This window comes from Chlamydotis macqueenii, chromosome 6 (assembly GCF_036417535.1).
Source record: "Chlamydotis macqueenii isolate bChlMac1 chromosome 6, bChlMac1.mat, whole genome shotgun sequence".
Lineage (NCBI taxonomy): Eukaryota > Metazoa > Chordata > Aves > Otidiformes > Otididae > Chlamydotis > Chlamydotis macqueenii.
In genome coordinates, this window is record NC_141561.1 from 22,421,316 (window position 1) to 22,448,550 (window position 27,235).

Genomic DNA, 27,235 nt, shown 5'->3' on the forward strand with positions numbered 1-27,235 from the left:
GTTGGTTTTGGTTTCTTACTGAATGTGTTCAGGTGTTGGCCACTCATCAAGAAGCTTAAGCCTTTAAAGAAACTGTAGGACTAGCAAGAAAAATGTACTGCCTGATGGGCTGTTTGCCTACTTTGAGAGGTTGAACATAGTTTCCCTCTTCCTAAGTTATTTTTCCTGGGGTGGAGGGAGCATAAAAAGGCAGAAGAGTCTGGCATATCTGTTGCTTTCATCCTTTTAGTACCTGATGTGGGGAGGGAAAGGAGGCTTGTCTGCTGTCACCCACAGGTTATATGGATGTCCCAAAAGGGATGAGGAATGTCATGAAATACAGGCTTGATGCTAGAGGTAGCGAAGGTTGTAATGTTCAGTTGATGGTATAGTATAGATATGAAAGAACTAATGAGCCAAAAGAGCAAAACCACTTAGACAAATATTAAAACTTCTCTCGTGGTGATTAGGGCAGATTAATCTTTTCATAACCTATTGGATTTTTTTTTTCCTTTTTATGTTGATAGCATTGAAAGAGGTGAGCTAGTGCCTCCAGTTCCCTTAGTGGTGAAGCTGCACTCTTAGGTTGAGCATGATTTCTCCTTGTAGTATGAGTTGGGAACACTTTAAGCTGTTGGGATGTGCCTGTGGACAACAAAACTTGTGACCTGGTTTACAGGAACTATCTTGTTACTAAATCTTGGCACCAAAGAAGTGAAGAAACAGCCTCTTAGAGATCTAGAAACTTTGAATTCTGCCATCCTGCAGCAGATGACAGCTTCTGCAGTACTGCTGCCAGGAAAGACCATGTGAGTACTCCCTAATCCATTACAGTTAATTAAGCCAATTATTTGAAACAACTTTCATCAGCAAACTAAACTAGCCCTGCTAATTTTGTCTGAGGTGATCTAAGAAGTGTCTGGACTAGCCTTTCCCTTGGCAGAAAGAGGCAGTAATCTCGTGTAACAGCTAGAGAACAGTGATCGCTCTGCTGACACTACTGCTTGGGAAGCATATGCCACTTTAGTTTGGGAGGCTTTTTGGAGTGAGTTGTTTGAACTAACGTTTTAAAACTGAGCATTAATGGTAAAGTTGACTAAACACTTAAATTTCGTGAATGCTACTAGACAAATTCCCAGTTTTCTGATTTGACAGTCTGGATGTTTTGTTCCATGGTTTTCAACACAATAACGAATTTCACTTACAAGGGAGCTGTAAGATTCTTGTCTCTGAAGTACACACAGCAGAAACTCCAGCTATTCAGCAAGTCATATTTACAAAATAAAAAAAAAATTAATACGGCTTATAGAAGTTTCATAAGTTTTGTGTAACTCCTGTTATTTCTGTATTAATAGAATTATGATCAGGGACCTCTGACTGTAGTTAAATACTTAGTGTAGTATAGAAAATAGGACAGCTATCGCTAGGATTGGCTGACTTTCACATGCTAAGAGAGGACCTGCGAACTAAGCTGTCTCTAGAATTACTCTTAGCTACTGGGAGGATCCCATTTTGTGGATCTGTGAGCTGATGAACATTGAGGCTTAGTAGTGACTTTTCAACTCTAGATGTTAGGAGTGTTGTAATTGGGTAGCTGAAGCTGAATGCTATTAGAGCCTTCTATTCTGGGCACAATATGACATTAAAGTTATCCTAGATAAAAATTATTTTTGTTCAAACATATAATCTGTTACCCTAGATTTCTTACCTTAAGCTGCTATTGTCCTTTTGAGGACAGGAACTAACAGGAACTTAGAACATACAGTAATAATAGGTTTATGTGATTTTTTTTTCCTGCATTTTCATTAGTTCCAGATTCTTCAGTCACTTCATTCAAACATTAAATGAAACTTTGCACTAGATACTGATACAGCATTTGAAAGTTTTGTGCATTTGAATATTCTTTTCAGAATGTACGTTAGATCTGTAAGTATATTTAAAGTTTTCAATTGTAGATACAGCTGGTTTGCCCTTACATCACTTACAAATCCAGTCACAGCAACAGTAAATCTACTTCAAAGAAATTCAGTGGAGTATCTAAAATTGTGAATTTGGATCAACTGGTAGAGACAAATATTCTTTCCATGCAAAGTTAATGGTGCTAATCCAAGATTTTGTCCCAAGAGGTAAATCAAGCTCTGAAAAATGCTTATGTTTAGAAACCTGAGTCAAAATGTTCCCTCTCATGTATTTTGAAACACAGACATTACCTCCTGCATATACTAGGAAACAACTTCTAGCTCAACAACTAATAATCCAAAGAAATACAACAGAATATCTATAGCTTCAGAACTGAGAAAGCAAGCTACCTGAAGCTGCAGGATTTGAAGGACACTAACTGCTGTAGTGGAGGCAATAATGGCTGATGTAGCTGAAGCAGTATCTTGGGCAGTAAATGCCTGTGCCTCACAAGAACAAACACAAAGCTGCTATATGGCAGCTTAGGCAATTCAAGACTGACCTATTGTCTCTGTGCAATGTCAGCGGGAGGGTAAGCAGCCCATAATGTCTATACGAAGGATTTACGTCTGCTTATATAGATCATTTTTTCAATTCCTTTTGTCTCTCACTGAGACTTTGTTGCTCTTTATGCTTTTCCTTTATCATATTGTATGACTGGCAGACACTAGAAGCCTTGAAAATCATGTCGCGTGTTTTGCCGTTTTACCTTTTCTCTCTCACAGTGTCAGTTCTGGCCTAATTTCATCAGTATCAAACTGTTAGAGCTAGAAATACTTGTTATATTTGTAAGCCTATCACCTAAAAACATGGAATATCAGCTTTCAAATTGAAAAATATTATTCTCTAAGGCTACTGCTTTGAGAAACATTGCTTGCTAGGATAATTTGGATTTAAAATTGACAAAAAGAAAGCATGGTAAAATATTAAAATCTGAAACTCATAAGCAAGTATCTGTTCCAGATATTTCAGTTTCCTGAAAAATACCAACCTAAAGTCATGGGAAACACTTTTTCCCTGTGCCATCAGTATTTCCAGCCTTTTTACACTGCTAGTTCTTTCTCCAATGATCAGAAAGTTTTCAAGTGAATCCTGAGTTCTTTCCGTTAAAATGTTTAATTTACCAAAGGCTAGTAACCACACCAGTGGCGCTATGTGGAATTGAGACTGAGAATTTAGCGCAACCGGTAAAAAACCAAGGCTATTACACAAAGCAATATAAACGGATGCAAGCTCTGCTCAGGGAGGGCATGCTATCTGCCATCATACTGGCTTGTATCTGTGGAGGGAAAATTGTAGAAATGGGCTTGTCTCCCTATCACTCAAATCTCTTTTACAATGTAAAAAGAAAAACAATACAAATACAGATTTCTACTCAAAACTACTCATTCAAATATATGCTTACTAGCTTCTTTGTTCCTTATGCTGAAGCCTTCAGTAACAGAATTGCAAGAAACAAGGCTGCAAACTCTGTATCTGAACTTCCTTTTAGACCTGTAACAGTACAAGCAGGTGTAAAAAATATCATTAACCTAACCATTTCCAGCTTTCCGTGTTAAAAGTATTTTTCATTTTCCAGACTAGAGAAGCAAAGAGAGAAAGGAAAAAAAAGTCCTCCTTCCACTCTTCAAAGCTCATTTCAGATATAAGGCTCCCACACAAATTGAAGGAATCTCAGGTAATGACACGATGAAAACAAAGCCTTGGGAAAAGCGTTTCAGAATCCTCTCTTTTGCCTTAGCAAAAAATCTTTATAGCAGGAGCAGTACTGTGCGTTGATTTTGTTGTTTTCCTCCTCCCCCCCCCCCCCCCCGCCCCGAGTAGCACTACTTTCTTTCCTTAGTAAATAAAGAACATGTAATGCTGTAAACATTCCTCATACAGGAGGTATGTGCTCCATTTAAGGTTGTTGCACAGCTTGAGACAGATAAAATGTAAAGGAAATCTAGATCAATGGGAAGAGCTTGACATCCCCTTTTTTGTTTCTAAATGGTATGACAGTAAGGGTGGTGCTGCATGTTCAATAGCTGGTATTTTTACATGCTAGTCTGTCTTCCAGTTAAGAGCCGTATGGGATGTTCATGTTTTTAAAACTTTCATAGTTTAATGGAAAAGATAAAATCTTTCCCTAGAATGAATTTAATATGACAGGTACCATGAATAAGTAGTTTTGCTTTCCCTAGAGCTGTGATGTAACAGTTTGGTGTAGCTTATTACGTATTTTCTTTTGGTGACAGAACTTGAACATGGCAGAGTGTGATTTTTCAGGTTTGCTGTGTTAGGATATGGTGTATCTGTCCCTCTGAGATATTCATCCTCACTTTACTGGTACAAAGCTCCTAACAAACCTGTATCTGTTATTTATATTTCTTAGTAAAAGAAGGAAAACTACATCTAAGCATAAAATACACATCACTAAATAATGTCTGTTGTTAGGCTTAAGGTTTATCCAGAGACTCCGTCCGCGGGTCCTGAGGGAACTGGCGGATGAAGTTGCCAAGCCACTGGCTATCGTATTTGAGAAGTCGTGGCGGTCTGGTGAGGTCCCCGATGACTGGAAGAGAGGGAACATAACCCCCATTTTTAAAAAGGGGAATAAGGAAGACCTGGGTAACTACAGGCCGGTCAGCCTCACCTCTGTGCCTGGCAAGGTCATGGAGCAGATTCTCCTGGAAACCATGCTAAGGCACATGGAGAGCAAGGAGGTGGTTGGTGACAGCCAACATGGCTTCACCAAGGGCAGATCGTGCCTGACCAATTTGGTGGCCTTCTATGACGGGGTGACGGCATCAGTGGACAAGGGACGAGCAACTGACATCATCTACCTGGACTTGTGCAAAGCTTTTGACGCTGTCCCGCACGACATCCTTCTCTCTAAACTAGAGAGACATGGGTTTGATGGACGGACCACTCAGTGGATAAGGAGTTGGCTGGATGGCCGCACTCAGAGTGGTGGTCAACGGCTCAATGTCCATGTGGAGACCGGTCACGAGTGGCGTCCCTCAGGGGTCCATGCTGGGCCCGGCCCTGTTCAACATCTTTGTCGGCAACATGGACAGTGGGATAGAGTGCACCCTCAGCAAGTTCGCCGACAACACCAAGTTGTGTGGTGCCGTCGACACGCTGGAAGGGAGGGATGCCATCCAGAGGGACCTTGACAGGCTGGAGAGGTGGGCCCGTGCCAACCTCATGAAGTTCAACCAGGCCAAGTGCAAGGTCCTGCACCTGGGTCATGGCAATCCCAGGCACAAATACAGGCTGGGCGGGGAATGGATTGAGAGCAGCCCTGAGGAGAAGGACTTGGGAGTGCTGGTGGATGAGAAGCTTAACATGAGCTGGCAATGCGCCCTTGCGGCCCAGAAGGCCAACCGCATCTTGGGCTGCATCAGGAGAAGCATGGCCAGCAGGTTGAGGGAGGTGATTCTCCCCCTCTACTCTGCCCTGGTGAGACCCCACCTGGAGTACTGTGTCCAGTTCTGGAGCCCCCAGCACAAGAAGGACATGGACCAGTTGGAGAAGGTCCAGAGGAGGGCCACAAAGATGATAAAAGGGCTGGAGCACCTCTCCTATGAGGACAGGCTGAGAGAGTTGGGGCTGTTCAGCCTGGAGAAGAGGAGGCTCCGGGGAGACCTGATAGCGGTCTTCCAGTACCTCAAGGGGGCCTACAAGAAAGATGGGGAGAGGCTGTTTAGTAGGGCCTGTTGCAATAGGACGAGAGGTAATGGTTTCAAAATAGAGGGGGGTAGATTTAGATTAGAAATTAGGAAAAAATTTTTTATGATGCGAGTTATAGAACACTGGAACAGGTTGCCCAGAAAGGTGGTGGAGGCCCCATCCCTGGAAACGTTCAAGGCCAGGCTGGATGAGGCTCTGAGCAACCTGACCTAGTCAGGGATGTCCCTGCTCCTTGCAGGGGGGTTGGACTAGATGACCTTTGAAGGTCCCTTCCAACCCTAACCATTCTATGATTCTATGAAAAATTACACAGTTGTTTTCTTGGAATGCAATTGTAATTCAGTTGATCCCCTCTTGGTTTCCGATATGCAAAAGGATTTGGTCCAGCCAAACAGCTAGCATGTGCCTATAAGTATCTGTAAAATAACCTGACACTTAAGGTCAAGGTAATTATAAAGCCTGTAGCAGCATAACTTCTGTTATGCCATCAATCAATTTTCAGTCTGTTACAGGAATTTTGGGCTTACGGATGCAGACAAAAGCCAAACAGTCGTTTTATTTTTTCTAACAGTGGCCTCTCATTCCACTGAGTAGGAAATACTTACTCACTCACATAAGAAAGATGAGACCAGGCTACTTTAGAGCACTATGTTTCTCTCCTTTAGTGACAGATCAGGAAAAGATAGTGAATTATTTATTGTACATGGCTACTTTCATGTGAAGTGTGCTGTTCTCTCTAGGTACACACAAGCACAGCATACATGTATTTACTTAGGCCAAGCAGCAACAATGTGCGATTGCTGTACATTGTTGTCACAGAACTGACAGTTGGGTGTCTGCGTTCCTAAAGCCTTGCTAAGATAGAAAATAAGATAAAATTATGCATAGTGAGATTCAAACTCCTGAAAGACCATACTGTGTTGCAGAACTAGGAACAAGGTGAAGACATGCACCTTTCTGCTCCACAGATGAAACACGCGCACAGCTCTCACCAGTGAGCAGTGGCTAACGATGCTCACAAGGTGTAACTGTGGGCAGCTTAGCAATGCCATTTCTTCATTTGTTTTTAGCTCTACTTTTCTTCGGTTGAAGTCCTGTCATTCTCCCCTCACTGAATAACGATGATGAAACATGTCAGTTGGTGCAGAATGGAGCTATAAGAAGTGGATTGTTTTATTTTTTTGGAGACAGTGCAAGGTATTGTATTGACCTTTAAACTACTCTGTGGACTGGCTGGATAGGCTGCCTCTTGCACTGTGGCAGCTGATTAACTGAGGTACTTTAGCGAGCAATGTCTGTGTAGGACAACTAAGAGGATCACAGTATATTTTTTTGATCAGAAAACGCTTGGCATTTGTTCCTTAAAGGCAGAAATATTTGCAGTGTAACTTTTAAGTTCATACATTTTTCAGGCTTTTTGCAGAGTACAAAGGGGGTAAATAACATCAGTGTTCCCATCCTTGGGCTTTGAGTCTGTTCTTGTCAACTAAATTATAAAATTTGTACATGTGAAGTTAAAAACTACAAGCAGCTGTACCAGGAGATAAACAAATCTGGAGATAAACAGTCAGCCTCAGTTCTCATTTGAGAATTTTTTTACGTATCCCACAGGTTACCAGTGTGTGTGTGCACATGTGCAAGCATACACGTGTGTGAGGGTACAAGAAAGGATACTTGTATTACTTCTACATTTTGGTTTATTCCCTCTTCTCTTGCAACCACTACCCTAATGCATTCTATTCATTTGGGGATTTGATTCCTTTAGGTTTGGTATTTGCCTGACAGCTGTTGGATTTAAGTCTTGTAACAGTGTTTTTCAAACTGTAACTAGCCAGAAGGACATAATTTCAAAATAACTGCAAAATGTGTTTTAAAGAAAAAAGTTAATACAGGCTAGCCAAATGCAAATAAGGAAACAAAACAGTGGAAAATAAAATTTATAAATGGACATTAGAAGTTCAGTTTGATTTTTTTTTCTTTTTTTTTACTTGACTGCAAACGAAACCTACCCTGCCAACACTGTGCAAGATGGTGATAGTTCTTTAAAGTAAGGTGATTCCTGTACCACAAAAAGGTTGGAAAGATGCTGCTCTACTGAAAAGATTGCTCTTTTAGATCTTTTCTAAATGCAGGAACTTTGGCTGTGTAGTTGAAATTATGAGTTTAGCTAGAAAAATGTTTGAGTTTTAGGGTTCAAGCTTTATCCTTCAGATTTTGCATAGGCCTTTACAACAAACTTAACAGCAAAAACTTAGTTAATAAAGAGTAGCTCATACTTTTATTCACAAAAGTACAAAATTTTATTTTTTAAAAAGTTTTGTATTGTTTTTTAGAAAAGGAAAGAAACGACAAGGTAGCTCCAGCACTCACGGGTTAGCATAGTTACAGCTCTTCTGCGACTGGGTCCCGCTTCGGGAAGTGCTGTCTCTGCCACGTCTCTTGCTGGTGGAAAGCTGACAAGAACGTCCCATTTACGTCTCAACTTTCCAACTTGTGGGGAAAAGGTGGTGCCGCCTCCAACGGCACAGCCTCCAAGCCCGCCGGGCGCGTTATCAAGCTGAGCAGGATGGAGCAGGGCACCTCAGCAGCGCTGCGGAGGAACAGCCATCCGAAGGCCGCCCGGCGTCCCACAGCCGGACGGGCCGGGGCTCCCGCTGACGGCAGCGCGGACCAGCACGGGCAGCTGACGGCTGTCACCGGCAAACCGCGTCCCGCGGAGCCCGCCCTGGTCCTCCGCCCCGCTCAAATCCCGCCGCGAAAGGGCGGGAAGGGGGCGCTCCCGCCCCGCTGCCACAGCCGGGGCCGAGGAGCAGCCGGGCTCCGCGCCCGCAGGCGAGGGGGAGCGGGGGAAGGCTGCACGGGGGTGACAGCCGCCGGCCCCGGGACGCCGCCCGGTTGGGGCACGTTGCCGGCTGTTCTGAAGGGACGGTCGCTTACCTGCGGAGACCCCCCTCCGCCTCATACCGGCCCCGGCCGACCCGCTGCCCCCCCCCCATCTGCCAGCCCGCCCTGCTTCCCGCGGGCACGTGACCCCGTCTCACAAGGGCAAGATGGCGGCGCCCAGAGCTGTCAACGTGCTGCGGGGCGGAGGTGAGTGCGCGCCGCCGCGGGGGAGGGGGGAGAGGCGGAGGCGCGGGCCCGGCCCGGCGCTTTGCCCTCCTCCCGCCCTTCCCGCCGGCCCCCGCCGTTGAGCCTGGGCTTGCTTTGAAACCGAGGAGCAAAAGGACCCGCCGCCGCCCCGTCGGGGAGACCGCCGCGCGTGTGGGAGCGGCGGGAGCGCGCCCAGGCAGGCCGTGCGCGGGAAGGTGGCCCGGGCGCGTGGAGTCCCGCAGCGGCGGCCGCGGCTACCAAGTCTCAAGTTCCGTTAAGGCCTGGCCGCCTCGCTGGGCTGGCACCGGTCAGGGCGGGACGGCGCCTGCTGCTTCGGCCGCAGGAGTCTTTTGCTCTGGTTTTGCTGTGGTAATTTTTGCTGTTCCAATTTAAGTGTTTGGCAGAAAAGCTAATCTGACGGACGTATGCGTGTTTCTGCTGCCAGCCCGTTCAGCCACAGAACTTTGTGCCTGTTGGCACTTCGCCGTGTGTGATGGCTTTGCAGGTCCCTTCATCCCCCCTACACCGAGGCACTCCTAAAAACGCCTTTTCTACCGCATAGCCTTTCTCAAGTGAATCACTCCCGTGTGTCTTTTTTATTTATTAGTACACAAGAACCATTGTACGAGATGCTGTACTTTGCTGAAAATCGCGTTATCTTACTGGCGTAACGTTATTTGCTTCTCGTTCCTTCCCCTCAGTGTTTTATTGTCTCGTGTTAAATCAGACTGGAAGCTCTTTGGGCCATACCGTTCTGGGAGTGGTTTTTTTTAGCTCCTGTTGTAAAATCTGAAATGTGTGAACAGGAGGAAATGCCTCACAACGATCTTGATGAAAGAGTAGTAGAATTAATGTTTTTTAAGACTGTTAAATACTTAGTGTAGTAATAGGGGATAAAGTGATCCCAGATTATTTTTAATTTAAACATTAAACTGAGTGCAGTGTGCTTTCAGCTAAAGCATAATATTGCAGTGCTTTACAGCTGGCCTAACAAAGTTCCAGTCGCTTTTATCATGTTATTGATCCTGATCGTCTACTGTACTTTTGTTTTTCATTCTGTTTGACAGTCTTGAAAAACACTAGAAAATATAAAGGCCTTTTCTTCACAGGTAATCCAGAATTTTGCAGGGCAGAAGTGCCACATAATTTTTTTTTTGTCAGTGATGAAGGCTCCTGTCTATAGGGAAATATCAGTTTGACTGGAGTCTTGGAATCTGAGCATCACCTGAACTTTGGGAAAAGCTGCAACATTTGGCTTTCAGAGTCCCCTGTTTTATTTCTAACAGCTGTCAAAACCTTCACTCTTTCACGTCTGGAAGTGTGTGGAACACAGTTACCTTTTTTCGTATATAATACCATACAAACAATGATTTATTTATTTGAATCTCAAATGAATTGAAGTTTCGTGTGCAGCTTCATACTGTTCATTATTTGCTTCAGCAGTTCTGTGTCTGCAGCCTTTTTGTTCTGGATGTTGTTTTGGTTGTGTGTCCATGCCCTACCACCGCCTCCAGCTCCCTCCACACCTAGAAACCCAATGTCTGTCATCGCGTTAAAAGAGCCAAACTGTTTAAATTTGTTAAGCCTTCGTACCTTCCCTTCAGGCATCAAACCTTGTTCAGCTCCCCTAGTGGATATGTATTTCCAGAAGTTGAAAAAGCAAAACTGTCATACTTCAGACAAGACTGATTAAACCAAATCCAATTTTCTCTGAATTGGACAGTTCAGTATAATTTAATTTGCAAATACTGAAAGACAGAAGTAATTTAAATTAGATTTCTATTCACCTAAGGGAATCTATTCTACCTAAATGGAACAAAAATTATGTTTTTGTAGCCTCTTTTGTAATATTTTTTTCATATTTCTGGTGTTATATTTTTATAAATGATGAAAGGAAAGTTTTCTCTACAATGGAACTGTTTCTAGATAAGTGCATTTGAACAGCAGAGATCTTGGAAGTTTTTATACTGGTTAAATACTTTCTCCACATATCAGAAGGACTTAGGCTAGCCTAAAAAAATCTTTATTATATTTGAAAAAAAGAAAAGTTGAATGAAAGATTGTAGGAAGTTAAAAAGACAGTTTGTGTCTTATGGGGACACTTATGGGGAATTTATTTGAATAGTCTCTGCCTTGCTAGTGTCAGAATTGCAACACTGTCAACCCAAGGAGAAGATACACAACTTTGTGAGAGTGTGAGTGGCTTGCACAAACCTTTGTGAACTGCTGTATGCTCAAACACTGCCTCTCATAGTGGCTTTGCAGTGAGTTGAACTGGATTTTAGCTGCCACCTTTCTTGACCGGTATTTGAAAGTATTTTACAGGTTATGCATAGAAGTGCGAATCACATTTACCATTTTGTAAAAGGAAACTAAGAAACATCCAGAATGTGGACACATCGAGTCGGTGTGTCATGTTGTGGTTCGTACTTATCCGTAGTACGGATTACATGGAGATTCATGGGCTTGTAAATGGTCTAGTTACGTATTATGACAGTTCCAGGTATTCCAGCAATTGCATCTGTACTACTTAATTGGTAATAACATAAAGTAGAAGAAATCAAAGAACTACATGTCTACACATACAACTTAGATGGTGTAAGGCATAATAATCTCCCATTGATTTATTCATTTTAGACGAGTAAATTACTGTAGAGTAGAAGCCCCTCATTTCTTTTAATGAAGTTTCAGGACTTTGAGACACAGGAAAATAATTTATGAGAAGACGTCCCCTGGAAAATGGGTTACTTACTGTGTTAAATACTGATATAACTGATTCCCTATCTCTAACAATAAATAAGTATTCTGTAGTAATCTATGTGGCGTATTATTGGCCAGACTTTTAAAGTTAATTTACAATATGCTGACAGTGTGTGATATATCTCTTGGATATGTAGTCCGTGTTCCCAGGCCGTCTGTCTGCTCGTACGCTGCCTTGATAAGCCCCTTGTGGAAGTAGGAATTCATACACAGGCTCCTACACAGGAACCAATAAACCTAGAAACTCTGCTCTCCTGTAGAAGCTGTAGCTGTTTCCAGCACCACAGTACGTGAGATGTTGAGAGGTACTTTTCTTCTGCAGATGCAGAGCCTTTAGAAATGTTTGTTTTCAAGATATTTCTAAGAATGTTAATATTTTCCCCTCCCGTAGCTGAAGAGGAGATACACAAATGTGTTTTTAAATATTTTTCAAAAAAAGCAGGGGAGCATAGCTGAAGTTTGATATTGTTGCAATACAGCTTCAAAGCCTCACCCTTCCAAGTGCTGAGTCTCATTAGAAGTTAATATTTGTTACTTTTTTTTTTTTTTAATGTTACAGGCTGTTCTTATTTGGGCCTTACAGATCACCAGTTTGGTTCACAGGCCTTGCCAGTAATGCATGGTTGAGCATTGTCTATACTTCGTAGTTAGTCTAGACAAAATTGAGTGTTTCAAAGGAATAAACTCTTCTCCAGCAGACTATTTATATGAAAATCTTCAAACTGTTCTGAAGAACTTAGAAAAATTAGTTTGGCCACTGCAGAGAGAGGAAAAAGGTGTAAGCAAGTGGCTGAGGTAATATGAAGTGATTTGTTTTACATCCTCTAGATAAAGTGTATATATATAATTTTATGTAGTGTTTTTCTTTGTGGTCAGACGTGGCTTTGCCATTTAGGATGGTAAATCTGGTAGTCAACTTTTAAATTATCTTTTTATCTTGAATTCCGCATGTTAGTGTACAGGAGCGTGCTATGCAGTGTTCATCTGGGAGCTGGTTAAACAAATAAATGAAGTGCTTGCTGTATATCTCTTCAAATCTCCATTTCCATGGCTCTTTGATTTCCAGAAACATGGTCAAGATCAAATCAGTTACCTTTACTGTATGGTATCTATACAAAACTGTTGCAGTTTCCACCACCTGTGATGGGAGAAGATTGTCTTCACTCTGGGAATCTTTTGCAGCAGTTTCTGATATCCCGTTGCCATCGCTAACCCACCTCTTCCGTAGGCGGGAACCTGAACTTGCCGGCATGTCACCTCCTCAGCCACACAGCCTGCTACTGAGAATCTAGGTTCTTTCAGAATAGTTAGCAGAATGAGAATCAGAACTGAGTTGAGGCATCCTTCCCACAGTGTACTTAGTTTCCTTTCCTTTTCTGTTTCTTTTACTTGTATTCATTACATATTTATTCTTTATCCAGAATTCATCAAACACCTGTGGTCAGCTTTGTCTCATGAATGCAGTTGAGGGTGCCTACTGGTCCTTGTGGAAGCAGTGGCCACTCCTCTAAAAAATAAGGTACTGAACTGTATTTTAGGAGCATGTTATTTCCATTACCTTGATCTTCATTTGGAGTTAATCCTTATTATTATCAATATTTATTGATATTCTGTCCAACTGGAAACTTGATTTTTTTCACTCCTGCATTGGAATTGGAGTTGACTTAAAACATTTGACCAGACTTAAGAAATTGAATAAATTTGGGTTAGAAGATGGAGCAGTAATGACTGTCTAATACAAGACTCTTGTCTCTTGAGTTATCCATAAAGACTTTACTGAATCTTTTACTAAGCAGTATTTCTGATACACATGGTCCATATCTTGCATTTCATTAGTCTGCAGCCCTTGATAATGCTCACAGAAATTGCAAACTTTTCGATACTTTTGAGAGGAAGTGAAAGAATACGGTAGTTTTATTTTTTGCTGAAATCAAAGCATGCCAGACTTTTTAACTGCCATGTACTACTGAATCAATTTATTTCCATCTTTTTGATGATGTGCTTTGAAATAGGAGTTGCATTTTTTTTTAAATGTTGTAGCTTGCCCTTTGATAAGTGTATTTAACCATAAACTTCAACATATACAAGATTATGCTCATGTTAACAATGAATCATAAAAATCTTCTTAGCATATTACTAGTCAAATGTTGAAAGTATCTCTTCATGTGTATCTTCATCACCATTAAAAAGAAACTTAGAAATATGCAACTCAAAAAAAATAATCCTCACCTATGGTGACTTTAAATACTTTTAAGCTAATACTTTTTAAAAAAATAACCATAGCATATACAGATAACAGTTTTGGATAGACCTGACTAAACATTTCCTGGTATTCCAGACTGATAATGAAATATGTCCTGTAATTTTGACATTTTTGGCAGATGAGAAAAAATGATTGAAAACTTTCATGGGAGAGTTTTCCAGATCAAATGATGCTTGGCTGCACTGTGCAATATATGAGCTGGACAATTAGCTGAAAGAAATATTACTTCACATTTCCATTAATTTGTAAACAGACTCATGTCTCCAGAATTCAACATTAGCATTATCAACTGCAAATTATGCATGGTAGAAGTTCAAACCATTTGACTGTAGTACATTTTTAATATTTTTCAAATGATCCTAACAGAGTTTTCATCCCTGTCTTGAAAATAATCAGGCAGACAAGGAATTATTCCCATTGCAACAGCGCAGCAATGAGTAACTCTGGGGAAGACATGCACTTTCATGGTTTGAGGCACAAGAGAAAAAATATTCCCCTTTCAATAAAGTGTTTAATTGTTCTCTTCTTTCAGTTGAGAGGTAATGTATTGTTGGCAGCACACAGCGCCTATGTTCTGACAAGATCTATCACTTCTGGCTGTGGGTAGATTTGTAGGGTGTGGTTTCTCCCTGAGCTCAGGTTCTTCAATCAGTGTTAGCTAAGATTGCCTTTAAATGAAGGAAAATTATTATCAGATGTCCAGCCGTGGCATGAACTGGATCAACTTATGGATCTACCTGAAAACTAGCCACCACGGTGGAGGCTACGTTCGGGTTGGCAGCTCCCCAGTCTAGTTTGATGCAGGAGAAAGGGCAGCTTATAAGGCAGCAGCATTTTCGTGTGTGGTGAAGTGATCTGTATAAGCTTTACTGACCCACGCCTACTTACATACCCATTTGTTCTAGTACATAAAAAGTCTTTTCTTCTTAAGGCGCTCATTGACCTGGTGCTGCACTGTCACTGTTGCAGTTACAACTAAAATCCACATAGAGACAAAAGTAATGACAAGTTCCTGAAGAGTACTTAGTTTAAGCCTTTTGTGGATACTTTCTCTGCTCCGTGTGCCTCAGGTGACCAGGTCCCAGGCAGTGTCCTATATCTGCCAGTAATTAGTCTGATAAATATATGGGATTGGTACATTTTTTTAGATAGCAGAAACTAAGTGAGGTAAGCTTAGCTGTAATCCTTCAGGCAAAATTGAGCTTCTTTGGAAATGGAACACCTTTAAGTACATGTATCACTTTTCATTTTGCAGAGTTTTCCTTAAAGCTCATGTAGGTCTTTCCCAAGCAGGAAGGAGCTGCTTTCTCTTTCCATTCCCATCACAGAGCTCTGAAACTTTTCCATAGTCTGCAGCCGCTCACCACCCTGATGTAGTGATTCACATGTAATCCAGCTGCGTGTGTAGGCTACTGACCCTAAAGGAAAATACCAGAAAGCTCTGGGAAGGCCTCCTCCAGGAAACTGGAGTGCCCCATCACAGGGACTTGGCCTGCTGCTGCGTTTCCGAAGTGGGTTTAAGAGTGCTCTCTCTGCGTTCAGAGTTAGATGTGGGGATGTCCGGAGCAAGGAGCACACTCTGTTTGGATGCGCAACTTGTGCATTTCCTGCCAGACTCTTAAATGACCCTGCCAAACCTATGTACAGGATCAAACTGCAAGTGAAGCCTCTGGCTTCTTGATCGTTGCATGTTCTGTTACTTAAAACATCAGGAATAGCGGTAGAGTACATCACAGGCCTCTGGTAGTCTCTAAGCTTGTTTACTGTAATATGTAACATTTGAAGAGAAAGAATGAAGGACTGAATCATCCCTAAAGAAATTCTGGACCTCAAATTGTGAATTATATTGTATTTTGGAGCAGATAGCTCCACTATCCAAAGCCACAAGGTCAGATGCCCTATGAACATATACTATAACATTTTTTGCATCCAAGAGCTCGCAGCACAGGTAGCTACAGCAGACAAAAGGACTGAAATCATAAGCACTACCTGACAGATGGAGAAGCTGTAGTGCCAAGGGAGTAGTTTGTGGAGGGTCTTGTGGCAGCATGGCATCAGCGGGATGAAATGGGGCCTGAGGCTGCCCTAATGCCTGCTGCTCCTAAGCTACCAGGCTAACACCTAGTTTTACAGTGGACAAATGTGAAGTGGCTTTCTAGATTTACAAAATGTGTACCTTTTACTCAAGCTTTTGCAGTGACTTACCCTACTTAGACCAGAAGTTGGATTTAAGGCATACGTAAAAACCAGGTAGCATGTATCTGTGAAGACTGGGATTTGTGTTGTGGGTGATCTCTAGCCATGCAGGGGAAACTGAACTGAGCCAATCTGGCACGCTTCCCCTCATTTTGTACCTGGTTCTCTACATATAGCTAAAGTTGGAGTGTAAAGATGGAGGCTACAAAAAAAAAAATCTATAGTGTCATGATATTTTCTTTTTTTTATTCTGAAGAGAGCTGAGTTTCTGCTGAAATCACCTTGAAGACAGGCTATTTCTGAGTTTGAACCTGTTCTGATGTTAAAGATGCAGCAGAGGTCTGTGTCATGAAATCTAAGCTGTTTTTCCTTTCCACAATATTTATACATACTAGACATGATGTTCTGGTTGTGGCAGTTGTGAATCATGAAGAAATTTAAGCGAAAGCTTAGGGATTTTTGAGTATTCTTCAGTGACAGTTCTGCTGGTCCACTGCAAACTATTTCAAAGTAATGCATGACTGTGTATGCAGTCTGTAAGAGGCCTTTTCTGTGCTAAAACCACCTGTAGGACCCCTGCCACCTGTAGGACCCCTGGTTACAATGATCTTCTCAATTCAGGACTGTATAATTTTCCCTCTTCTTTTTTTTTTTATTCCTCCTTCCTTCTCCCCGACTCCCAAACAAGCACATGCCTAAAGCACTTGGAAATGTACCTCTGTTGAGAGAGACTTGCTGCTTCTTCTTCTCTTTGACAGTTTGACATGATGGTGTCAACCCTGCATAGCTCGCAGTGCTTCTAGACACCACATCCCAGTGCTGCTGATCTAGCAATATTTATTAGCATTAAAAATTTAATTTGAAAATATTTTGAAGTAATTAACGGGGAGAGTGAGTGGGTTACAGAGCAATTGTTTGGTTTTGTTTTTCTTTTTTAACGTGTCTGTTTATGCTGTGTGCATTTGTTGTGGTAGTTTCTTTTAAAAACAGTGTTTGTTAAAATATACTTTTGTGCTTGGTCTAACTTTCACGTTATGTATGTGAAAAAGCAAGGGAACGTATGCAAGGAGCGGTCTGTATGTTGTACACTCTCTGCCTTACAGTTATTGCATCCTGTAGAAAGAGGCTGTTTGACTACTGTAGTGTTTTAATTTCATTTTTTAGTTTTCAGTTACACATTTCTGGAGTCTCCCTGACCACTGCTGTTACCTGATGGCGCCTATATTTCATCGCGTTTAGACAAGCAGTCTACCTGGACTTGGGCCCGGAGGAGCTGCTGTAACTGATGAACATGATCCCCTCTCCCCTGGAATCCAAGACCTGTAGTACCACAATTCCCAAGAGAATTGAAAGAAAACTGTGTTCAGGCCTCACCTCCTGCTTTTTAAATTTTCTTTGTTGTTTGTAGGTAGTATTGCCTTGTTCTGATGAGTAGTGTACCTCACCACGAGTCAAATCTGCTATTAGTTTGTTGATTCTTTTTAACCTAGACTGAAGCAGAAGCAGCGATAGGCAAGAGCACAGGCAGCAGCAGAGGTTCCTCTGACATCTCTTGATTACTGCTTACAAATAAAGTGACAACTTATTGAACAAAATAACAAAAATGTTGCAGCATGTTGTTTTGAGTTTTTTTTACTACATTATTATTTTTATGCTTCCAGAATTTAGTGGATACAATTGCATATTTTGGTTTTGGTTTTGCATGTTTCTCTTTAATTTGTTTCATTCTGTTGGAAAAGCTGCATTATGTAAACATTGTGTATTATTTTAGCTGCAGAATATTATCATGGTGGATTTTTTTTATTTAGAAAATATTTTTAGAATGTTTTTATGTTTGCAACAGGAATGTTAGTGTTCAATGTAATTAAATTTAATTGCATTCTCTGTACGTTTTATTTTTAGTTTGCTTTTATATGCCTTTATTTTCATCAGAAGTTATAAATTTGACTTTTTTTTTAGAGGTGTGGAGCTGCCAATCAGACACAAGCCCACTTTAAAGTTTAAAGCAATGAAATAATCATCTTAAAATTCTTCTAAATGTGGGGAACATATAGTTTCTGCTTAATGATCAAGAGCTGTTTCTTCATGTTGTTTTGGATTGTGTGACCTTGTTAGTTTTTTTTCTTTTGCAAGTTTAAAAAATTAAGATAGGGAAGAGTAATTGAAAGCTACTTCTTTCTTCCTAGTCTAGTTTTTATGTCCAAGTCAACTGGACAGGCAGGCAGAACACGTTAACTACTCTTTTAGCTACCTACATTTTTACTGTTATTTATTTATCTTTTACTGCTCATGTTCACCTAACTAACATGTTATACCATTACTTGTAGAGAGACTTTTTTGCTTGATAGTGTAAGAAAAAAGTGCGGAAAAATTCACCTTCAAATATTTTTTGGTTCCTGTTATTGTAACAGTTTTTCTGACTGACTTACTTTTCTGAACATGAGCTATTTACCCCAGGAGGAACTACAGTGGCTGGAGAACTTGTAAAGCTCTGAGTTCACAAACGTGAAGGCTGAACAGATAAGGATTCTCAGATTTACTTATTTATATCTAGTGACTAATAAACATCTGAAATAAAGATGTCATTACTAAAAATTCATTGTTCTTTTTCTCTGTATAAGGGAATATAAGGTCTGCCGTAGCACAGTACATGTATTGCATTGCAGTTCACATCTTCCAGGCTTCTTGTCTGCTCCAGGTTTGACATTCCTAGTATTTCTGAGGTTGTTTGTTTTTAAAAAAAACCCCATGAAAATAAATAATATCAGATCTTTTTAAACCTCAAAAAGGCAAAAGTACAATCATGTGGTATAATCACATTAAGATTTTTTTTTTCCAGTCTAGACAAAGTTCACTCTAAGTTTGATAGGGAACGCCTGAGGAGTGAAGCTGTTTTGTCGCATCCTGGCAGTACTCAGAGGCCACAGGCTTCAGGTTTCTGTTGTCTGAATTGTAGGAATCTCCTGCCCCAGAGACTGTGCAGCCGTTTGCAGAATAAGTAAGAAGGAGAAGCAGAGGCTTTTGCCAGTGCAGAGGCTTTCTCAGCCCACTGCTTGGCGGTGAATCAGTTTGAGAATCTACATCGTGAGTCTCACCTTGGTGTTTCAAGGACTTCCCACTTCCTGAGGCTTGGTGGTCCTGGTGGAAGCTAGAGGTCCTCGGGAACTCATCTGAATCATAGAATCACAGAATCATAGAATAGTTTGGGTTGAAAGAGACCCTTCAAGGTCATCTAGTCCAACCCACCTGCAAGGAGCAGGGACGTCTCCAACCAGATCAGGTTGCTCAGAGCCCCATCCAACCTGGCCTTGAATGTTTCCAGGGATGGGGCATCCACCGCCTCTCTGGGCAACCTGTTCCAGTGTTTCACCACCCTCATAGTAAAAAAAATTATTCCTTATGTCTAGTCTGAATCTACCCTCTTTTAGTTTAAAACCATTACCCCTTCTCCTATTGCTACAGGCCCTGCTAAAAGATTTGTTCCTATCTTCCTTATAAGCACCTTTTAACTACTGAAAGGCTGTAATCAGGTGTCCTTGGAGCCTTCTCCATTCTGAACAGCCCCAATTCTCTCCACCTGTCTTCATAGGTGAGGTGTTTCGTCTCTCTGATCATTTTTTGTGGCCCTTCTCTGGACCCACTCCAACAGGTCCATCTCTTTCCTGTACTGGGACTCCAGAGCAGGATGGAATACCCCAGGTGGGGTCTCACGAGAGTGGAATAGAGGGGCAGAATCACCTCCCTTGACCTTCTGGCCACACTTCTTTTGATGCGGCCCAGGATAGAGTTGGCTTTCTGGGCTGCAAGCGCACATTGCTGGGTCATGTCCAGCTTTTCATCTACCAGTACCCTCAAGTCCTTCTTGGTAGGGCTGCTCTCAATCCCTTCATCACCCAGCTTGTATTGTTATAGGGGGTTGCCCTGACCCAGGTGCAGGACCCTGCACTCAATCTTACTGAACTTCATGAGGTTCACATGGGCCCACTTCTCAAGCTTGTCCAGGTCCCTCTGGGTGGCATCCTGTCCCTCAGGCATATTAACTGCACCACTCAGCTTGGTGTCATCTGCAAACTTGCTGAGGGTGCACTCGATCCCACTGTCTATGTCATCGATGAAGATATTAAACAGTATTGACCACTACTCTCTGGATACGACCGTCCAACCAATTCCTCATCCACTGACCAGTCCACCCATCAAATCTATATTTCTCCAATTCAGAGGGAAGGATGTTGTACGGGACTGTGTCAAAGGCCTTACAGAAGTCCAGATAGATGACATCTGTAGCTCTTCCCTTGTCCACTGAGGTAGTCACTCTGTCATAGAAGGCCACTAGTTTGGTCAAAATGGGAGTCTCTCCTGCTAGTCTGCCACCATCCTCTCAGAAAGACAAGTTCTCCAACAGCTGCCTGGCTGAAGAGAAGGCCTTCTTCAGGTCCTTCATGGGACTAGGAGCCAGGAGCTAGGGATCTGGAGGATGATGGTGTGCATGGCTTTGGGTAAGCCATTGAACTTTTTGTGTCTTTACCTACCTACAATGCAGATATTTATCTACCATGCAGGTGCATTGGTTGAGATTAATGAGTTGTTTGTAAAGCACTCCGAAGATGAAAAGCACTATAAAAATGCTAAGTAGTATTATGTATGAGCTCTTGAGTGCATAATGGCTGTTTGCCTGCCAGTATTTAAGGCAATTTGTTACACACTAAGTAGGAAAGGCACTGTATGAAGTCAAGTTCTAGTTTCCATTTAAGAAAAGTCACTCATTTTTTCTGTTCAGCAGTTCAGGTCACACCATTGGTCTTCGGTGTTATCTGGAGTCAAAACAGACTCTGAAAGGTTTTTAAAGAGGAACCAGTTCAAAACTTTTTTTAACCAGGTTATTGTATAATAAGAGTTTCTTCTCAATTGGTTATTTTTTACCCTCTCTAGATGTCTTGGGTTTTATTTGCCAAATTCCTGGATCTCCTACTGTCTCCCATTTTGCCAAATGCTTCTTCTGTCCCTTCTTATCCTTCTGTCTGAACTGCCATAATTTTTCTCTCCCTAAACTTTCCATCCATCTCCACAGTTGTCACCAAAGCTCTTGTTCTTCATGCCACTTCTGCTCAGTGGCTCTTGCCATGTTGCACAGGTTTCCTCAGCCTTTCGTCTACCCGTTCCTCACTTTGGTCATTCCTGCACCCGGGCTTCCTCTGCACTCCTGCCTCGAGGAGTCTCCCACCCAGGGCGCTTGCTGCTGGCCTGTGCTGCACAGTACGGTGCTCTTCTTCGGGATGTTTCTCCGACAAATGTCAGAGTGAACTGCCTGTCAGACAGGCAGAAACATCTGCAGAAGGGGCAACGTTGTTCTGTGTTGGAGAGCAGAGCTGCCTGCCTGTTCAGTGATGTTCAAGCTTTTTTAAGCATGGGTTTTCCTAAGCATTCTCCAGTGGTGATGCAGACTCCTGTGTAGGGAGCTGAAAGAAATTGATAATGAACTTTCTAAAAAAAAGTCTTTTCATGGTCTTTGGGTGTGGCCATCGAATTCCCAGGTTTCTTCAAAGCACAAGTTGAAAACAACTGCTTTTTCTTTATTATCTGTCAGCACCATATAGTCTGTCCAGCTTGGATAATGAAATACTCACTTTGGTGCCAGTTTTGGTTTACTGCGTCAGGTTTCACAGATGTGAAAGAAACAAATGCCCTATCTTAAATTGTGTCACGCTCATGTGTAATTACTTAAGTGCAGTCCCCTTCACTTCATAAGGTGTGTCACATAACCAGAATAGTGCACGTTTTAATTGTAGGAGTAAAATGTGAGAGAGTAAGCATGAAAATTTGTGTACCACTGAGTAAGTTCTTGTGGTTTATTGAATGCAATTCAAACAGGCAAATATACTATGTGGCTATGTTTAGTATGATAAAAAGTGTCAGAATTCTCCATTTTGTCTTAGTTGTTGCATTATATTGCTATGTTTTTGAAAGGATCTAGGAGAATCGTTTAAGGTAACATTTGCAAGCTGAACTGTTCATTGAGAAAGGGCTGTATCCATATGATCACTGGCTGTTCCTCGGAGGTAGTTTCCACAGGTGTTCCTGGACAGGGGATAGTTGGAATTAGTATTTTTTTTTTAATTCCTTTGAAATAGTTCCTATTAAAAACATTATTTGAGTGGAAAACAATCTGGAAATGTTTTATGACATAGAAACAAAGTATGGAAAGTTTGTTTGTTTGTTTTGTTAAATGACTGATTCCCCTGGGAGTTCTCCTGTTAAGAGCCGTTGTCCTTTCCAAATCAGTAGATGTCTTTCCCTTTACTTCTTAATTTCTGAACAAAGAGGAAAATGTTGGAAAGCAAGTGTTCAACAAACTGCCCGGCTGCATGGAAGCTTTAGAAAAAGGGAATAAAGGCTCTTCAGAGCTCCTCAGAGGCCTTTTGGCAGGCACACTCTGTAGCGTGCAGCCTGAGAAAACTTTCATGAGTGTTTTTGAAAGTCACACTGTTCTCTTTCGAGTTTAGATGATAAATAACCAGCCACTCTAACCAGCTGTATAGTCTCCAACTTTCACATTTTAAAGCTGTTTACTTTCAGGTGTTTATGGTTAAAATACCTGTTTAAAGCTATGTTTCAATTTTAGATCAAGCTCATTTTGAACATGAAGGACTATTGCAGTAACGAGCACGATTTAAATTTATGCATTAATATTTATGGCATATCAGATGTTCTCTAAAGGAACATCCACACTTCTCAGATTATCTGTTTCATGTTTAGTTGTACATAAATTAGGTCCTGCCTTATGCATTTTTTAAATTATGTAAGTCAACAGACGTGGCATAACATTGGAATAAAATGGCAAAGAAATTGTTTGTTTCTCACATAAATTCCAGCTGTTCAGTCTCAGATTTTCTGATAGACACAGGTGAAGATGGGATTGGAAAAAAGCAGGAGCTCCTAACCTCCTTCCACGGGTCATTAAAATTAGGTGCTTTATGTAATAGACGGAGCGGTCACTGCAGATCTGCTTGTGTGCTGCTCGGGTTCATAGCTCTTGAGTGTGCTTGTAAACTCATCTAGAGTTGTTGAGTTGAGGTCCTTCTGCACTGGAGAAAGTGGAGAGTTACCTTGCAAAGACATCCCAGTTTGACACTGAGATGAGGTGTTGCCCACAGTGGTTTGGGCAGCTCTGAGAATTGAGGCACACTCTTGCACCGTGGATAGAATGGTAGACGCTGACGATGCTTAACTTCATTGCCATGAGCTCTTAGCTAACGCCTGTGAGGTGGCTGGGCAGGTCTCACCTCTGAGGGCTATTTTTGCTTGTTCTGCATTACGATTATGAACACACTTCTTACGGCTCATGACAGAGGCTCAAAGGAAATTGGTGTTCTTTAAAGAAATAAATAAAGTAGTAGGACTTTTCTGGGTTTATAAAGATTTGTTGATGCTCTGGCAGACCCTACTAATTCAGCAGAAGGTCAGCTCATGAGAAGAATTCTCTTCTGAGAAAGCTGAAATCAGTTCCTCTAAAAGATCATATTGTACCAGCAATAATTATTTTGCTGGTATAGCTCGGTCTCAGGGGTTTTCTGAGTGGTATTGTTACGTTGCCTAAGAGTTTGGGGTTGTAGAGTGCTCTCCTTAACTGATACCTGTTTTCTGGCAAAACTATAATTGCAGAGCAACCCAAAGGCTGCAGAAGAAGTGCAGTCTAAAACCTGCTTGATAAAGACAGTCCTGCTTTTATTCATTTGGGGTCTGTTTTGTCCAAATAACTCTTTTGTAAAAACTGTTTCACAAAATCAGGTATACTAGAATAAGGTAGCTGGTAGACAAACTTTGGCAGCTTTTGCTGGAACAGTATACCCAGCTGTAGGACCCAGCTCGAGGCTGCCATCCAGTCGGTGCGAGGTTGCAAGCTGAAAATCATCTGCTGGGGTGGCTGGGGTAAAGGCACCAATTCTCTCCTGTCCCCTCTGGTGCGACAAGTGATGATGATGGACTGCCAGCCACTGCACCGTGAGTGGGCATGGCGGAGGCACAGGCACATCGCTTCTGCTGACTGCTGTTGTGGCAGCAGCCAAGTCAGAGTCAACTTTGCTGTAGCTGTTTGCTCAGTGAATGCAAATTGGGAGCCCTGACGTTTATAAAGTTGGGGCCAGGGTAATAAAACTCAGATTCAGTCACCTCACTTTACAGTAGGCCATGTGGGTGAATTGAAATGGACTTCACATTTTGCATTATTAAAATACGCAGCAGGATTCTTAGCACATAATTGACTGAATTCACTGATTCGGGGCTGACTTCAGACTCAAAAGGAGTTAAGACCTCCTCCTGTACACACCTTGGCCACGATTTTGTCAATATACATAACTTCTGTTGTCACATCTTTCCTATATTTTAGCGCCAAAGCTTCTCACTCAGAATTTATCCAGGTGTTGGACCAAAATATTCCAAGAGACAGACCAAAGATAGGAAGTTGAATGCAGAAGGTGCCTGGTTCTGTGGCTGGGCTTCTGCAGGAAGTTGTGGGAGCACCACCAGCTCTCACTCCAGAGCTGAGGCTTTTTGTACTCTCTCTGGCCAGCTCTATTTTATAATCCTCAGAATAATTTATGGTGCATCATGAATCACATCTGGATAGAGGTTTAATGAACAACTTCACTGATTTGATTTTTTAGTTAGAGAAACAGTGCCTTTGCAGCTGAAATCAGCAGTGAAATTGAGACATCAGTGTTTCCCCATGCAGACCTGCAGGTTTAGTAAAGCACTGCCAGGATGGGTCTGCACCATCATCAGATTTACCAGGGGCTGCCAGGATCACTGGCCTTTCTTCATAGCACCAATGTGTCCTCCTTACCACATACACGGCTTTGCTGCTAGCCCATTTTTTATTTGTTTTTCCAGTCCTCCCCATGAGGATTGCAATATGTGCCTATGTCTTGCATAACACACAGGCAGCTATGCAGTCTTCTCTTCTCTCAGTCATGTTACATTTTACTTAGAAGTAAAAACGCCAGGTTTTTGTGTCAAATTGAATGGGAAGCCTTTGCAAAAAAAAAAATTCATTTTATGCAATTAATATCTTTACAAATCTTTTGTGTTGATTCTGCCTCCGGAGCTCTTTCTATGTATCCAAAACTCCAAATAATAAATACGTAAGTGAGCGGTGTTCTGGTTGAAACTTCCTCTCCTGCAACCGACTGGCTCCCGTCAGAGCAACTGGGAGATCCAGCTGTGGGCTCAGGTCGCTGCCCACACCGATCTGTCTCTCCAGTGGGCGATACTATTGAAAATCTGTACATTTAAACCACAAATCTGTAACAACAACCACCAAAAAAGAGAATTGAGGTGAATGTTTGACAAGTCGTGCAAGACAATGTAAAAGTTCTGAGTTGAGTTTGCAAATTAGCAACTGGTTAAGTGGGATGTCCCCATGGAGAATTTCATGGATTGCTGCCCAGCCCTGCAGACAAGGTAGCTAAGCCTGCTCTGAAGAAATACCTGTCGTATTTAGCTGGCAAGTTAGATTATCTTCATGGTGTAGAAAGCAAAACGTGTATTGCTTCTTATAGAATTACTGTCTGTGCAGAGAAGAGCTGTGTAAATCCTTTTCAGTCTATGAAAAGGAGTTGGAGACCTAATTCCTTGCGAAGACCTTTTGCTTACTCTGTCTGTCTTAGCAAATCAGATGGCGGAGTAGTCCAATAAACTGTACAAAGTCAGTGAATAGCCTGGTGATGACAGGTTAGATATTAAGTATTCTAATTTTTTTTAAGTCTGCCTGTGTGGAGAGCAGCTGTCAGGGGCCTTGCCGTACCCATCCGTGCCGCACTGCGTGCGTAGGGAGGTGTTACACGGGTGGCTGACACCTGTAAAGTGCACTGGGAGAAGTGACTGGGAGTGAGGTCAAGATTTGGAGGTGAGAGGCACTGCCTAAAGTGCAACTGGACTGCATGATCTGCTCTCTAGGGATTATTATTATTACAGCAGCTACTGTAATTTATGATTTGTTGTCTTTGTTTCAACAAGACAAGGGCTGCTTGCAATTCCTCCAGGAAGTCTCTCGTAGCAGTAGATGGGGTGTTGACCGTGGGGTATGGAGCAGTGGAGAGACCCAGAGGTCCTTCCTTATCGCTCAGGGCTCCCAGCTAGCTCTTGAGATCCAAATGTGATGTTTCCTCACTGGAAGGCAAGGGACCAGATGGGCAGGACTGGAGCCAGTCCCAAAGAGGTGCTTTAGAAACTCGCAGATGTTGAATGTCAGTTGTCTTAACTCCTCCTGATATGCGCGATGTGGGACAGGGCACAGGGGAAACGAGCGTGCCCGACACTGACCTGCACGTGGGTTGTCACATCATGAGATGCGCTGATCTCTCCTCCGTGTTCCCAACACCTAGAAAAGGTCATGGCAAAGACTCAACCTTAGTCACCATAGTGGTAGTTATTGTTTAATTTACTCTAAATCAGCCACCAGGTCAGTGGCCACTGATGCCTTAGCTCTTTGCACTGAACAGTTACTGAATCCAGTTAAGGTGCCTGCTGTACCCAGCTATTTATTAGGTACTGGTGAAACACTTGTCCAGGACATGAACGTTGCAAATGAAGTCTTGTGAGGTCTGAATTGTTGGAAACCTCCTACTTTGCCATATGTCAGTTAGTTTACTTTAAAAGCTGAAGCTCAGTTCCTGCTCCCCTTCATTTATGTTGGTGGATTGGAAAAGGAAGCATGGTGAAGGCTGTCAGAGAAAGCCAGAGGCCAAGCCATGTTATTGGCTTTCATATATCAACATCAGAAATTTGGATTGTGGTAGCAAATGAGTGGCCAGTATAGGTTCTGGAAAAGAGATATTGTGTGCAATATCACTGACACCTGTTTAGCAAATAACAGCTACTTTCAACGGAAGCCAAAGCCAAAGTTTTAAGGTTTAAAATTTGTTACTAGAAAACAAATGGAAATATCAACGGCTGTGCTGATATCCACGTGTTTAAATAAGGATGGATGTGGGGAGCGGATGCTGGTAAAGCCACTGTCCAGCAGTGGGAAGGGAGGAGGTACGGAGTCCCACCACCCACCTGCCTGTGGCCTCGCAGCCTGCACGTTCCGTCTCTGAGGAGCTCGGACCTCCCCTGTGGTGTCCAGGAGGATCTGCCCCAAGGTGTGAATAGTGTGGGGTTTCCCAGAGAAGCTCTACCAGCCCTGTTACACTGCAATATAATCAAACATGTCATCTCTGCCTTTATAGAGATTTTGTGACACAGCAGAACTTTCATGTTGAGTGAATCCTGATCGCTTCCTTTATTTTTTAATCCTTGTTTTATATTAATTGAATA

The 27,235-nt window shown here is 42.2% G+C and overlaps 1 protein-coding gene across 1 annotated transcript in view; it reads left to right on the forward strand.

Moving 5' to 3' along the window:
* Positions 1-8,590: 8,590 nt before the first annotated feature.
* METAP1D (methionyl aminopeptidase type 1D, mitochondrial) overlaps positions 8,591-27,235 on the forward strand; it is a 50,450-nt gene continuing 31,805 nt past the window's right edge. The window contains exon 1 of the mRNA XM_086751386.1: positions 8,591-8,703. Within this exon, the coding sequence (XP_086607512.1) occupies positions 8,664-8,703 (40 nt within the window). The 5' untranslated portion in view covers positions 8,591-8,663. The remainder of the gene's footprint in view (positions 8,704-27,235) is intronic.